Source organism: Prosopis cineraria, unplaced genomic scaffold (genome assembly GCF_029017545.1).
Source record: "Prosopis cineraria cultivar Desert tree isolate PC_DT_omini unplaced genomic scaffold, ASM2901754v1 PC9, whole genome shotgun sequence".
NCBI classification, from domain to species: Eukaryota; Viridiplantae; Streptophyta; class Magnoliopsida; order Fabales; family Fabaceae; genus Prosopis; species Prosopis cineraria.
Window position 1 is genome coordinate 26,139,868 of NW_026555340.1, and position 14,326 is coordinate 26,154,193.

The 14,326-nt window shown below is 31.4% G+C and overlaps 1 protein-coding gene across 3 annotated transcripts; it reads left to right on the forward strand.

Moving 5' to 3' along the window:
• Positions 1-4,665: 4,665 nt before the first annotated feature.
• On the forward strand, positions 4,666-10,749 carry LOC129320692 (putative clathrin assembly protein At5g35200). 3 transcript variants are annotated; one of them, XM_054966247.1, is made up of 16 exons: positions 4,666-4,824; positions 5,375-5,496; positions 5,583-5,652; positions 5,837-5,934; positions 6,559-6,700; positions 6,785-6,885; positions 7,122-7,205; positions 7,345-7,395; positions 7,476-7,541; positions 7,615-7,680; positions 7,762-7,842; positions 7,939-8,010; positions 8,889-9,053; positions 9,190-9,265; positions 9,573-9,682; positions 9,818-10,749. In XM_054966247.1, exons 2-16 carry the CDS (start codon positions 5,401-5,403, stop codon positions 10,184-10,186), a joined length of 1,647 nt encoding a protein of 548 aa, XP_054822222.1. In that variant the 5' UTR covers positions 4,666-4,824; positions 5,375-5,400; the 3' UTR covers positions 10,187-10,749. The 3 variants fall into 3 exon arrangements, with proteins under 3 accessions (XP_054822222.1, XP_054822223.1, XP_054822224.1); XM_054966248.1 differs by having other exon boundaries at positions 4,667-4,824; positions 5,372-5,496; XM_054966249.1 differs by having other exon boundaries at positions 4,809-4,936; positions 5,372-5,496.
• The last annotated feature ends 3,577 nt before the right edge of the window (positions 10,750-14,326 follow it).

Consider the following 14,326-nt stretch of genomic DNA (forward strand, 5'->3'; position numbering starts at 1 on the left):
TAAATCACCTTTCATAATTTACATTAATAAAAAATAATTAATTTATATTTATGTTAATTAATATAGAGTATTTTAATTTAATTTTTTATTTTTAAATATAATTATTATAATTAATTAATTTTTTTAAATTATATAATATAATTTTTTTTAATATATAGAAACGGATGGAGTAATTATTAACAACTTGATCTTCTAAAAAAACAAAATTATTAATCATTAATATAAAACAATTAACTAAAGTTGGTATGCGTGTACTATAATGAAATAGTATGATGTTGAAAACAACGAGGAGGGAGAAGATTCTTTTGATTCTTACGTGGAAAGAACAGCCAGGGGAAAAGTGAGATGAGAACAAAGTTTGGTGTCCAATAATTAAATTTTTAAAATAAAAAAATATAGAAATGAGTGCATGCATGGTGGCAATCATTGACTAAGTGCCTCGTATGGGACCATGTACATGGATTAATTATTATTGACTAATAAATGTTTCTATTTTTATCACCTAAGTTAAATAATTGGTGTCCCCTTCATTATTAGGTTGATTTTGGATTTTTATTAATAGCTGGTTTGTTGGGTGTTACTCTCTTCAAACTAAAATATACGGTATTGATAATTAATTTATAATTTTATAAAATATTAGTTAAAATTTACTTTTTTAAAAAAATTATATTTTTTTAATTTTATCTCGATTAGATATCTTGTATAAATGCTTTGACAATAATAATTAAAATTTTAATAAATTATTTTTTAAAAAACATTGATAAATAAGGCAAGGGTGTAGTTGAAAAAATAATTATAAAAATTATTCATATCTTATATTTTGGACCAAACAGTAAGATTTATAAAAGATAGCCTATACTGTGATCCAATGAAGTAATATTTAATGTTATCTATAGTTCAAAAATATTTATAAAGGTAAGCATGCAGGTTTTTTAATCACCAATGCCAGTGTGCGTGTGTGTGTGAGATATAAAATTCATAATAAGGTGCATTACTACAACATGAAATGAAATCTGAGACAGGAAAAAAAAAAAAAGAACGTTGGAAATTAATTTGGTGAGAGGAATTTTTTCGTTGCAAATAAAGTTGTCACATTTTTTTGTAGCGGACTTGAGATGTCTCAGGAAAATTTCAGTTGCAAAGATTCTGCAATAAGTTTTGAGACAAAAAATTTTTTCATGGCAAATTTTCTTTTTTCTTTTCATTTAATCGCTCAGGATCTTGAAAAATATGAGAGTATTATCTCCTTTCATTTAAATTAAATTGGACCTTTATTGTATGAGACCCTTTTTATCAATGACGGTTTAATGGATATTTCAAAAATGGTTTTGATATTTTTATATAATATGACTGCATATCTCAAAACTTTAATTTAAAATATCAAGATAAGCTAACTTGACTCCTTTAAATAGTCAAACCAAACGTCCCTTGGGTTATAGTAAATTGTTTGATTTATTTCCTTCGTTAAAAAAATATCATTAAAAGTAAGATATTAAAATATATAAAGCATTTTAGGTTTGTCAAGATCTAATTAATGAGATTTTTCAATAATACCCTTAGTTTATGAAAAGAGTGTGTAATTTTCATGGATGGTGTTAAAAATGGTTTATAATATTGAGGAGAAGTATAGCTTTTGTAGAATATATATGTGTGTGTTGAAAAGGGGGGGGTGTGTTGGATAGATTGTAGGAAGCTTTAATGGATCTCAGTAATTGTTGGATTTCCTGTACCATGATAAAAGAAACTTACCTTGTGGTCATGTACCAGTAATCTATATATGTTCGTACCGCTATATATGTGTGTGTGTATATATATATATATATCCTCCTAATTGATTTAATTATTTATGTAGGATTGATCTTAATATTTTATTACATGACAAAAAGAACCAACAGAATTGTCCAAACTAGTTGGCAATGCATTGTTATGCTTCTTTTGCCCTTGTTTCTAAGTAACTTATCTCTCCTTTCTGGTCTCTGGTTTGAAGACAAGACTTTCCATCCCATAGATTATTCCTCAAGCAACTTGCTAATGTAAGAACCCACACACACACACATGCTTGCATACATACATAGTCTTAAATATAATCAATCCCTAAACTTTTTTATCCTCCTTAAACGATCCCCATCTGATGTCATTCCTTTGTTTTGATCAATGGAAACTTGTCACTTTCGAAAAACTACTTGTTCCAATTGTCTTATCCTCAAGTTTTTTTTTTTTAAATATCAACCCAGTAGTTATTTCCAGTTCATTTATGAAACTGTGGGTTTCTACATATTTTATTTTCTAAGTCAGATATAGGTTGGTGCTACTGGTTTGCTACCTCGATTGATCAGTTGACAAAAATTATATTTTATTCAATTAGATTGGATTTTTTTTAATGAAATTTAATGCTTATATGGCAAAAATCATTTGCCGGCAAAACGTGGGGGAGAATATTGTGTGTTTTGAATTTATCGCTTTGATTGACCATGGTTGAAAATAAAAGTAAATTAAAACATTTGATTAAGTCAAAATTTCTCAGACCAAAAAAAAAAAAAACAGGTCAAAATTTCAAACCATAGAAGAAGAAAAAAAATATCATGAAACGATGTTCTGTCAAACGGGGATACACAATAAGTGGTCCTCATTAGTCATTACCAAAGACTTATTCGTGCACCTCGAGTTGGCAATAATGTGCGCATTTGATTGTAACATGTGCCTTTTTTATTTTCCTATACTTTTGATTTTGATTAAAGATATAGTTATGTTCAACTTTTTTTAATTGTCATGCTATTTTGTGAAAACAATCATGTTCAAAGAATGGCTGCAATTAAATGTATGCACCTCTTCTTAACAAAAATTTAAATATTGGTTGTTTTCGGCTGAGTACTTATATACATATTGTAGATTTTTAAGCAATGACCTTGAAAATTTGTGGTTTTTTTAATAATAAACAAATAATATTTGATTGCACTAGATTTACTACTATTTTAAAGAATATTATTTAATTTAGAAAACTACAACTTTCAAAATTTAGTACTTCTTTAATGTAATAATAAAATTATTGAAACACGATAAGAACCCCAATCTTTAAAAATAATATTGATTTTGTTAGTTCATCACTTTAAATGAATTTTTCATGAATACATGTTTGCTTTGGAATTTCTCCATATGCTTATAAAAACCTCGGATTGACAATGAAATATGCGCGAAGGGATTCATGTACACAATTTTAACTTTAAAATAACATGTCAAAAGATGTAGGCTAATTTCGCTGGTTCATATGTACAAAAATGTTTGTCAATAATAATAGTTCTACCCCAATTTACATGATGATCTAATTTTAATAATTCTTTAACAATCTGAACACATGTTGTAATATATTTTTTGACTTCCATTTTTTTCAAATAACAAACTTGTATAAGTTATGTCCCAATCCAATATAGGCCTCAGGGCTCGGATAGAAGGCACTAATATAATCCACCAACAAAATTTCTATACTAATAGGACCCAAAAAAATGAAAAACGTTTATAGAAGTAAAATATGTTTTCAATTTTTGAAGAAAATCTCATTTGAATGATGTTTTTAAATTTAAATGATTTTCAAGAACCTTTTGTTTTAATTTTAAAAATAAAAAATAAAAGTATCTTATAATCATTTTTTTAACACATCACATTTAATTATTGGATACCGCTATTAGCTCCTACTATTGTCATATACAATTACTTACCATCACCAATCACTATTAATTACCATCGACTATCATCATTCGTCGTCATCACTATTATCATTACTTTTTGCCACTATCTTTAGTTGTGACTTATCATTATAATGAAATTACTAACTAACCGTAACTTGTTATAATTACTAACTACCACCAATAGACATCATCGTTAACCATCTCTAATCATAGTTCTACTTTAGCTGCAGACCACCATGAACAATTGATGGTGGTGCCGTGGTGGTCAATAAGCAATGGTATTTAGAAGTGGGCAATGACAATGATCGGCAGGTTGATGACAAGGAGAATGGAGTAATGGGAGTCAATAGTCTTCGATGATAATCAGTGGTAGGCGATTGTTGATGGCTATCCGCATAAAAAATGTCTTCAAGCAAGAAAAAAAAAATTAAAACGATTTTTCCAACTTAAAAATAATTTAAAATTAATATAACCAAATTTATTTTTTTAAAAATAAGTTATGAAAATAAGTTTACAAAATATTTTTTTAAATGAAAATAATTCCAGAGAACTAATTTTTTTTAAATCCTGTAAATGCAGGATAAGCTTATTTAATTAATTACAATTATGATAGTAATATAATATTAGTAACTAAAATTTTAAGTATTCTTTTAAAATTTTTCATTTTATACTAGAATATAAAAGCAGTTGGTTATAATAATATCATAGCGCCAACCAAAACTGAACAACTTCTGCATATTTGCCGCGTGTCTGTTCTTTTGACAGCTAGCAGAAGAGAAGAAAATGGAGAGGAGGAAGCCAGGCAGGGACAAATGTAGAAGATAAAAACCCAATTTAACCAAAAGGACAGGGAGAGACCCTCTCCCTTCGGCACCACGGTATTTTCATATTCTGACACAAGAAAAACGAAAATATGCTAAAATAAGAAATATATATTTAATTATTAATTAATAAAAACCAATTAAAAATTACGTCCTAGACGCCGACGATCCAACCAATTAACCAAACCAAGCTCAAATTGGTTCTCCACTGTTCTGTTGTTCTGGTCACAGAACCAGCACCTTCCTCTTTTCTCCCCTTTTCTCTCCTCCTTCTCTGTTCTTCGCCCTCTTCTCTCTCTCTCTTCTCGATTCAGCTACAGGTAAATCCAGCTCAATCATCTTGTTTTGCTTTTACGGTTCGTGTATTTGATTTCTCTCTTGGCGGATCATCTGCTGATGTACTCGTTCAATTGCGTGAATCGGTTTGCTGCTGTAATGTCTTAGATCCTTCTTGATCATCTTACTTTTCTTTGTGCGAGGGAAGATATTGCGTTGTTGTTATGGTAGATGTCGATTTTAATTTCGTCAAAGAAAATTCAGTGAGCTGACCATTCCTCGAATAATGCGATGGCTTTTCGTTTGGCTCTGTTCTGGTCAAAATCTCTTAGTTCTCATTGCAATACCAGTGCTAATTGACAATATTGTTGGTGATATTATTGATTTTGGAATTTTGAAGTCTATTTCTGGATTTGGGTTTGAAGGATTGGTTACTATAGGGCCGGTGGTGGTTGTCTACTTATTTGGATCTGAGTAGTTTCATAATTTGCGCTATTTTGTTTTTATTTGATGTTCGAGACTTGCAATATTTGATCTGCAATCAAAGGGATGAGCCTTGAAATTGACCAAAATCTTATCTTCGGTTTCCAGCAGGATTTCGTGACTGGGAGAGGGAGAGTATGTCTGGAGGCACGCAGAATAGTATAAGAAAAGCTCTCGGAGCCCTGAAAGACACGACGACAGTTTCATTGGCTAAAGTCAACAGTGATTACAAGGTGGATTCTCGTGCGCATAACCTCTTTCATCGGATGCTCAATCCCGTGTATTCTCATATCTTCTTACATGATATCATGTTTTGCAGGAATTGGACATTGCTATAGTGAGAGCCACAAATCATGTGGAGCGTCCGTCAAAGGAGAAACATATGAGAGGTCTGCCTGCTCCCCTCACAACTGTTTCTCCTACTGTATCGTTTTATAAAGAAACGTGTCCTGTTGGTCCTTTTTTCTCTCATTACATGTCCTTGCTACTTGCTGAGTTGTGACCTTTTTATTAAAGAGACAGTTGTCGGATATTTGTCTCTGCTCCATCTATTGATTATTTTTCTTTTCTCAGCTATTTTTTCTGCAATCTCTGCTACTAGACCTCGGGCTGATGTTGCTTACTGCATCCATGCTCTTGCAAGACGATTGTCAAAGACACATAACTGGGCGGTAGGTGCATCAAGTTTTAGTAATTATGCATCTGAAGTTGTGAATGTTTTAGTTTCCATAGAGACAAAAAGCTTTCCAATGTATTCACTGAAGTATGGGGAACGTGTTATGGAGCTTTTAGGAACTTGTCATGTGTTTGCTTGGCATGTATATATTAGAATGGTAAAATTGGTTGGACATTTCATCTGAATTCAGATTGCTGGATGCTTCTGTGTCATATGCGGCAATTACGTGGGGTGAAAGATATGGGGTCAGGGCTATGGTGAAAACTCAAACATTATGTTTATGACCTCCCTCAGTATGTAATCAATTTAACCATATCTTGCATCTCCCCATGTTATGTGTCTGAGTAAGTTTTACTCTTTTCGTCTGTAAATGAAATTATGATATTTGTAGAAGCTCTGTTTTCATGCCAACTTCTGTGGTTCCCCTGTTCTATTTTGGCGGAATCCTGAATATTTGATGTGTTTCTTTTCTGTTGATATCATCAAGCTGGTGGTTATTTGCTTACTGTGATTTGGTTGATAGAAATGTTTGTTAATAGGATTTTGAGCCATTGTTGTTTGAGGAATAGTGCGTCTGTGCAACTTCTATATGGTTGACTGACAATTTGTTTGTCTACAGGTTGCATTAAAAACTTTAATTGTTATTCACCGTGCTCTGAGGGAAGTGGATCCCACATTCCATGAGGAACTCATAAATTATGGCAGAAGCAGAAGTCATATGCTCAACATGTCTCATTTTAAAGATGATTCAAGTCCAAATGGTACCTTAGCTTCTTCCTTTGCCATTGATGTTGTCGTCACTACTACCATTACTACTAACTTTCAGTTATTTATTTGTTTCTCAGCATGGGATTATTCGACATGGGTCCGCACTTATGCATTGTTTTTGGAGGAAAGACTGGAATGTTTTCGTGTATTGAAGTATGACATTGAGACAGATCGTCCAGTAAGTAAATATCTTCTAAATACAGTATACGTTTCAGTTTATTTTACTGTATGTAGATTAATTATGTGAATGTAATCTATTAAAGAAGATCATGAGATGATAAACTTGTGCAGAATAACACTCAACTATGATTGTTATCAACACCCCATGCATATTTTGTTACTTCAGTGCAAATAATTAATTCCTTGAGGAAGAATACATTAATTGTAATTTTTGTCTTGTTATTTTTTTGACAGAGGACTAAAGATTTGGACACTGCAGAGTTGTTGGAACAGTTGCCAGCATTACAGGAACTTCTGTTTCGAGTTCTTTGTTGTCAGGTATACTTTTATTTTACTTGTTTAATTATTGGATTATAACCAAGCATTTCACTGATGGTGTGCCCCAATATATGAAGCAAGTCTTTAATGATGTTGCATTCTAATTTTTATGACATGATAAAACTCTCATGTGGTGCAGCCAGAGGGAGCAGCTGTGAACAACTTTGTCATTCAGCTAGCACTCTCAATGGTAGGTGAATTATTATTATTATTTTTTGACAGTTTTGGTTTTCACTATTGTTTTCTGAATATAATTTTTGTTTTAAATAGGTCGCTTCAGAAAGCATAAAAATTTACCAAGCCATCAGTGATGGCACTATCAATCTGGTTGATAAGGTATGGTATGGTTGTCTTAAGTATGAAGCTTGAATATTAAACTTTTCAAGTATTAACATGAATATTGCGACAGTTTTTTGAGATGCAGCGCTCTGATGCTTTCAGAGCTCTTGATATATATCGGAGGGCTGGGAAGCAGGTATTTCTTATAGAATTATTTTTTATTCTTCAATTTATCCCTGTGTTTATCTTATAATGTCCTTAATATGACTCCTTCCAGGCTGAGAGACTGTCTGAGTTTTATGAAATATGTCGAAATCTTGATATTGGACGAGGAGAGAAATTTGTTAAAATTGAGCAGGTTTGTTGGCTCATGTACCTTGACTTTTTAACTGATAATTATTTTTAATTATTTGTTTAAATACAATACTGAGTGAAATTAGCTGATGATATGAAGCCCCCTGCATCATTTCTACAAGCCATGGAGGAGTATCTCAAAGAAGTTCCCCGGGATTCAAGCAAGGATCAGGTATAGCACTGTCTTTTCCCTTGTGATTGTGTATCTTGAGAAATCGGGAACTAACAAAACTCATGTAAAGTCGGGAATAAGGGCCAGGCTTAACGGGCTGTCTATTTTTATAAAGGTTCGGGCTTTAAAAATTGAAGAATTTTAGTATAATTTGTCTTCTAAGTCTAGCCGTGTATAAATGAGCTTAGGCAGACAATTTAGGCCATTTTTTTATTTTACCCCTAAAAAAAAATATTTTTAAGTTTTAAATTAATTTAGACTTTAAAATATATGTTTATATTTTGAAATTAGAATTTATATTACTTATTTTTAATTTTTAAGCATTATAATTTGTATTTTAAAGAAAGAATATGTAATATTATAATGTAAAAATTAAATTTTTAAAAATTGAAAAAAAAGGGCATTTGGGCCTGGTTAATAAGGGTTGGGTTTGAAGAAATGACCAATTTTATGGTAATCAAGCTTTTGGGCTTGAGTTTGCCTGTTTATTGGTTCTAGACTCATGTTATGGATGCAAGCACAAAACGAAAAAGCAAGAACTTCTAGTTGTTGTACCTATAGCTGACAGTGGGCACAGATAAAATGGTGTATTTCTATTGGTTATCTACTTGTCATTGCCAAAGTTATGCTTGCTGCTAAAAGTTGAATACAAAGGTGAATCATTTTGACACAAGTTCCTGATAAAAAAAGATGATCCAACTATTTTGAAATATGTCAATTTGGAGAATATTTAAGTAATATTATTCTCTAATGTATCAAAAAAGTAATGTTAATCTCATGCCCAACAAGCTTTGGAGCAACACGTTTTGGTCTACACGTGTGGAATCTCTTATTGATGACTTTATAAGCTGATGCTTCCGTGTATAATTATGGACCAGGCCATTGACAACAAAATTGCCTCTCCAAAAGAAGTTTTGGCTATAGAATACAAGAAGACATCGGAGACGCAGGAGGCACCTGCAGCACCTGCGCAGGAGTCACCTCTGGCTCCTGAACCTGTAAAAGTGGAAGCACCTGCTGCACAACCACCACTTGATTTGTTGGTAATTATAGGAAGAACTCTTAGTTTCCTGCTTTTGGCTTTTGCAGTTTTCTAACTGGCTCAACTGGTAATTTTTTGGTTTTTAATAATGCTTTAGCTGCAACTACGAACTTACCTTGTTTTGGTTTGCTATCTAGAATTTGGATGATCCTGTTCCAGCTGCTTCAGAGTTGGAAGAGAAGAATGCCTTGGCATTAGCCATTGTTCCTATTGGTATGTTGTTCTTCCTTTTCCTCCATTTAGTACTATTGGTAAAATAAGGTTGTTGATTTGCACTTGTGGGTATGAATAAGTGATTTGTTTACAAGTGAAGTGGAGACTGAATAGTTCTCTTTGAAGAAGAATGATTTTAAGCATTCTTAGGGCTAGACTTCTGACTTTTAAGGACTTGAGTGAATCGTGCTCTGGCACTTCCCTCCATTTCCTCCCTTGGTTCGCAGCTAAAATTACAATACCTAAGTCTTGTAGGCATATATCGTAGTGTCTTTTCTTACAACTTCTCATTGCTGATGGTTTTCAGCTGATCAGCCAACTTCTGTTTCAAAACAAGAAAATGGAATTACAGGCTGGGAATTGGCACTTGTTACAGCTCCAAGTTCTAATGAGAGTGCTTCTGCAGCTAGCAAACTTGTATAGCCTTATCTGCAAATTTCTGCTCAGTTTACCATTCCGCTAGTTTTCATCATAAGCCTGCATCTTGATGCAGTCAGTTGATGCTTTTGTTATTCTTCTTAACGAGTGTTGATGGGTTATCTGAATAATCAGGCGGGAGGGTTAGACAAGCTTACACTAGACAGCCTATATGATGATGCGGTCAGAAGGAACAGCCAGAACGTGAGCTATAATCCATGGGAACCAGCACCTGCGGCAAGCATGATGCAACCAACAATGCATGATCCATTTTTCGCTTCTAATGCAGTTGCTGCTCCACCTTCTGTTCAGATGGCTGCTATGTCAAACCAGCAGCAGGCTTTCATGTTTCATCCTCCTCATCATCAGCAGCAGCAGATGATGATGATGGCCCCTCAGCAACCATCTGCTAATCCTTTTGGGAATCCTTATGGAGCTACTGTCCACCCCTATGGCTCAGGTATGCCTGTTCAAGCGTACAATCCATACACCGGTCTCATCTAGATGCTTTGTCTGGAAAACAAATTCTTTCTATACAAACTTGATGAAGAGAAAAACGTGGGAGCTCAGTTTTGGATTCTGAGATTGGGAAACATGAAGGATAGACAAACTTGTACTATATGTTGTGTATGTGCAGTAGATAGCAAGGGTGAAATTCTTTATTGAATAATTTAGTGAGAGAGGTTTTTCATTATTTGGTTATTAAGTTCAAGAAAACTGATAATGAACTTCGATTCAGACCACTTAGAATTTTTTTTCTTTCTAATTCCTGATCCATTATTGTTAATGCGTTAGCAGAAAAGTTGTTCTGGATAACTTCTCTATTTCAGTTTTTTTTTTTTTTTGGATTTCTTTATATATATGTGAGTGATAGAAATTGTTTGTATCTTGTGATTGTTGATACGTCATTTATCAAATGAAAGGCATCAACTTTGAGAACTCTCAGTCCCTATGCTCTCATTTATTGGTCAAGTTTAAATGTTAAGTGATCACTTATCAGCTGTCTGTAGACCGTTTATGAATTGTTCATGTACATACTAAATAAATGGAATTACTTCACCGTTGGATATTATTTTTTTCCTATTTTGTTCCGTATATTCTGTTTTAGCAGTTAAACCCTATAAAAATGATTGGAGAGTATTACAGCTCTCTTACGGTATGGGTTACCTATGAAATTTACCTATTGCTGGATATAGCTGAAATTGGGTTCTAATCCAGTCCGATCCATATATGCTACTCTGCAAGTGTTGCCGAGTAATTTCCTTTATGGAAGTTCATTCTTGATGTTGAAGGACTGGAAATCGTTTGAAAGCTAGAAAGTTTTTGTTCCCATATTCGCGTGCTATGAAATGATTAAGCTAACATAGTAAATTTGTGGACAATAAATTTTGTTTTTGGCATGTATAAATATTATGTATCCTAATTTGAACAACTCAAGTAGAAAAACGGAGAAACATTCTTTTTACCTTCAATTAGAGAAGGTGATACAGATCTTAAGTAACATACTAGAATCTTGAATAGCAACGATTCACGATTATAGATAGCCACACGGCTTGCTTTTTTACCCTTTTTCTATTCTAGTCTTTCTCTGAAAGCAAATGGAGAAGATCGTTATGATCTCATCTAAAAATCTACCCAAGTGGATGGAGGAGAAATAATAGATGAAAACGACAGTGCCACAAGATTTATAATAACAGTGGAGCCGAGGGGAGATGTTACCATCTCAGATATTAGAGAGGCTACAATGAGGCTCATATGATGGTGAACTAACACCAATATCTTAAATGATCTTTGAACACCCCACCCCGAAAAAAAAAAAAAAAACGAAACGAAACGAAACAAGAGAAGAAGAAGAAGAAGGATAAGAGGGTTTCACTGAGTAATCCGATATGTGTTGCGCAGCCACCATCCTCCCCCCCTCTCCCCCCCGCCCCCCAAAAAAAAAAAAAAAAAACAAAAAACTTCCTCTTCATATACACAATACGCCCTCTGTATTCTGTAAATGCTTCAGCAGATAGTTTTCACTTAGAGAAACTATGATTTTGTATTAAAAAAAAATAATAAATGGTCACTTTTTTTTTTGGTTTTTTTTTTTTTTGCTGTTTAGTCCGACATCTTCATGATTTAATGCAGGCGTGGTTGTCGCGCGACATGTCATATGAGTCATGAGGTTTTTTTCCTTGGGATAATTGGTCACCTTCTAGTTATTGTATCTGTCCCACACATTAAATAGGCGCTCTTATATTTTGTCCGCTAGAATCGGTTCATGTGCAATGCAAGTATCATTACCCGTTGTCATCCACTTATAAATAGCTGTCAATTTGTCTTATTATTGTCACTATAAGTACTTATGTTTTGATTACCGACCTTTAATTTTTTTAACAAATGTTATGAGGTCTTTAATTTTGGAGAATCGCACCTAAAACCTTTGAAATGAAAAAAATCACACCTAAAACCTTCGACCTTTAATTTTGAATTGTTTTTGTAGACCTTACAACTTCAAATGTAAATATATTTTTTCATGAAAAGACACATTTACTCTTAATTGCATGAACTTTGTATAATAAACAAACATTATGTTGTTAATGCATGTACTTTGTCATGTTTTTTTACAGACATTGTGTTGTACATATATTTATAAAACTTGTATATTATTGTTCAATTTAATCACACAGGTGATGTATAATAATATTGTATTGTTCACATGTGGACCTTGTATTTACTGTTCAACTTAACTATATTAATTATATATAATAAATAGACATTATGTTGTTTGCCTATAGACGTAGTCATGTTCTGTGCAGACATTATTGTTCAGCTTAACCACACGAATTATATATAATAAAAAGACTTTATATTGTTTACTCATGGACCTTATTATATTTTTTACAGACATTGTGTTGTATATATGATCGGCCTAGCAAGTGCAGGGGGATTGACATGGTAATAAATTTTAGAGAAGAGCAATGACCCAACTAAACAGACGAACGTTAGGGATCAAGATTTATCTATTGGGATGAATTATCCTAATTTAGGTAATTATTTTCTCTTCTTTTATAGTGATAATCATTTTTAAGGTGTCCTAATGACCTTTTACTATATTAGGATGTATTTAATTAGAGTTAAGCCTAACTCTCACTAAATTTTATTTTCTAACTAAATCATGAAGCTACGATCTAAGCCACCATAAACTCTTAAATTATTTTTAATTTAGTTATATGTGTCTATTTCTTTAGTTATAGGTAAGTTTTTCATCTTTAGTTCATTAAACTGCCCACAAACAATTTATATGACAGCTGTACGTCTATATGAAGAGTAATTAAAATAAAAGAGATAAATACTTAAACATAAATTGCATACAGAAAATTCAATGTCTAATAGGAAAAATAATTAAAACCAAATGAAGAATAAAATCCATTTCAATCAAGCTACTCATTACTTTAACTAAAAATTTAGCAGAACTCATAAAGTTAAAGCTATAATTATAGATAAAAGATTAAAGAAGAAGAGAAGAGAGAAAGCTCCTGGCTCGAAAGACTCCTCTAGACTCTATAATATGTCTCTTAGCTTTTAGATCTGAGATTGGATGTTGTTGAAAGGCTTTCAGGAGAATTATTTATAATAAATTTGACCCTCATAGATAGAGCTAGTAATTCAAATGGGCTGGGTTTAATTCAAGCCAGGCTTATTCGAATCAAGCTTCAACTATCCTACCTTTTTTAAAAACACTCATATAGACAAGCCATGCCCTAACACCTTCAAACTTATTCGGGCTAGCCTGAATACCCAAAAACTTTCTAAAAATATTTTTTTCTTTATTTCTTGAATCAATTTTAATTTTTAAATAATTCTATTAAGCATAAAATATTATTTTAACTTTAAAAAACTAAAATAAAAAATAACTTATTAACTTTATATTTAAATAGATCTGTTATTATTTTGTTATGTTATGTATAATTTATTCATAAATGTTTTCTTTACTTGTAAATTAATGTTGTAATTATTTACATATTGCTTTTATTGTAGTCATATATAAATATTTTATATATTTTAATTAAATTATATTATTTTAATTATAATTAAGTTGATTTCAATTCTTAGACTACTAATTTAAAATTATTTTCTTGATTAGTTCAAAATTTTTAATAATTTTTAGATAAATTGTACTTTTTTTATGAATATAAGAAAAAAAGCCATCATTATATTATATAAAAAATTATTTAATTATGAATAAAATTTTATTTGTTTGAACGTTTTTCTTTAACTTTTTATATTGTTTAACTCTTATATATAAGAATTTTTACTTTAGTTTATTTTTAATTTTTAATCAAGTCTAGCATGGACAATAACTAAGTAATTATTCAAGAATATTATTCTATTTATTATATTTATTTAGTAATAAAATTGAGAATTTGTACATGCCTAAATTTTATTTTTAAAATTATTTTTAATTTTATTTTTAATTTAAAATTAATTATCTTAATTTATAAAAAAATATAAAATTAATTTTTTATATGCAAATGATGTATAGGACTAAATTTTTTTTAAAAAATTAGGTCTTAAAATATAAAAAGAAATATTAAAATATATTTTTAAATATTATTTTGAGATATTTTAATAATTTAAAAATAATAAAATATATGA

What these genes read in the sequence shown, in the direction of transcription:
- LOC129320692 (XM_054966247.1), top strand. Translation starts at nt 5,401, where the DNA reads ATGTCTGGAGGCACGCAGAATAGTATAAGAAAAGCTCTCGGAGCCCTG. An exon ending in CAAAGACACATAACTGGGCG is followed by an intron (nt 5,935 to 6,558) that starts GTAGGTGCATCA and finishes GTTTGTCTACAG; the next exon opens with GTTGCATTAAAAACTTTAAT. An exon ending in CTTCTGCAGCTAGCAAACTT is followed by an intron (nt 9,683 to 9,817) that starts GTATAGCCTTAT and finishes CTGAATAATCAG; the next exon opens with GCGGGAGGGTTAGACAAGCT.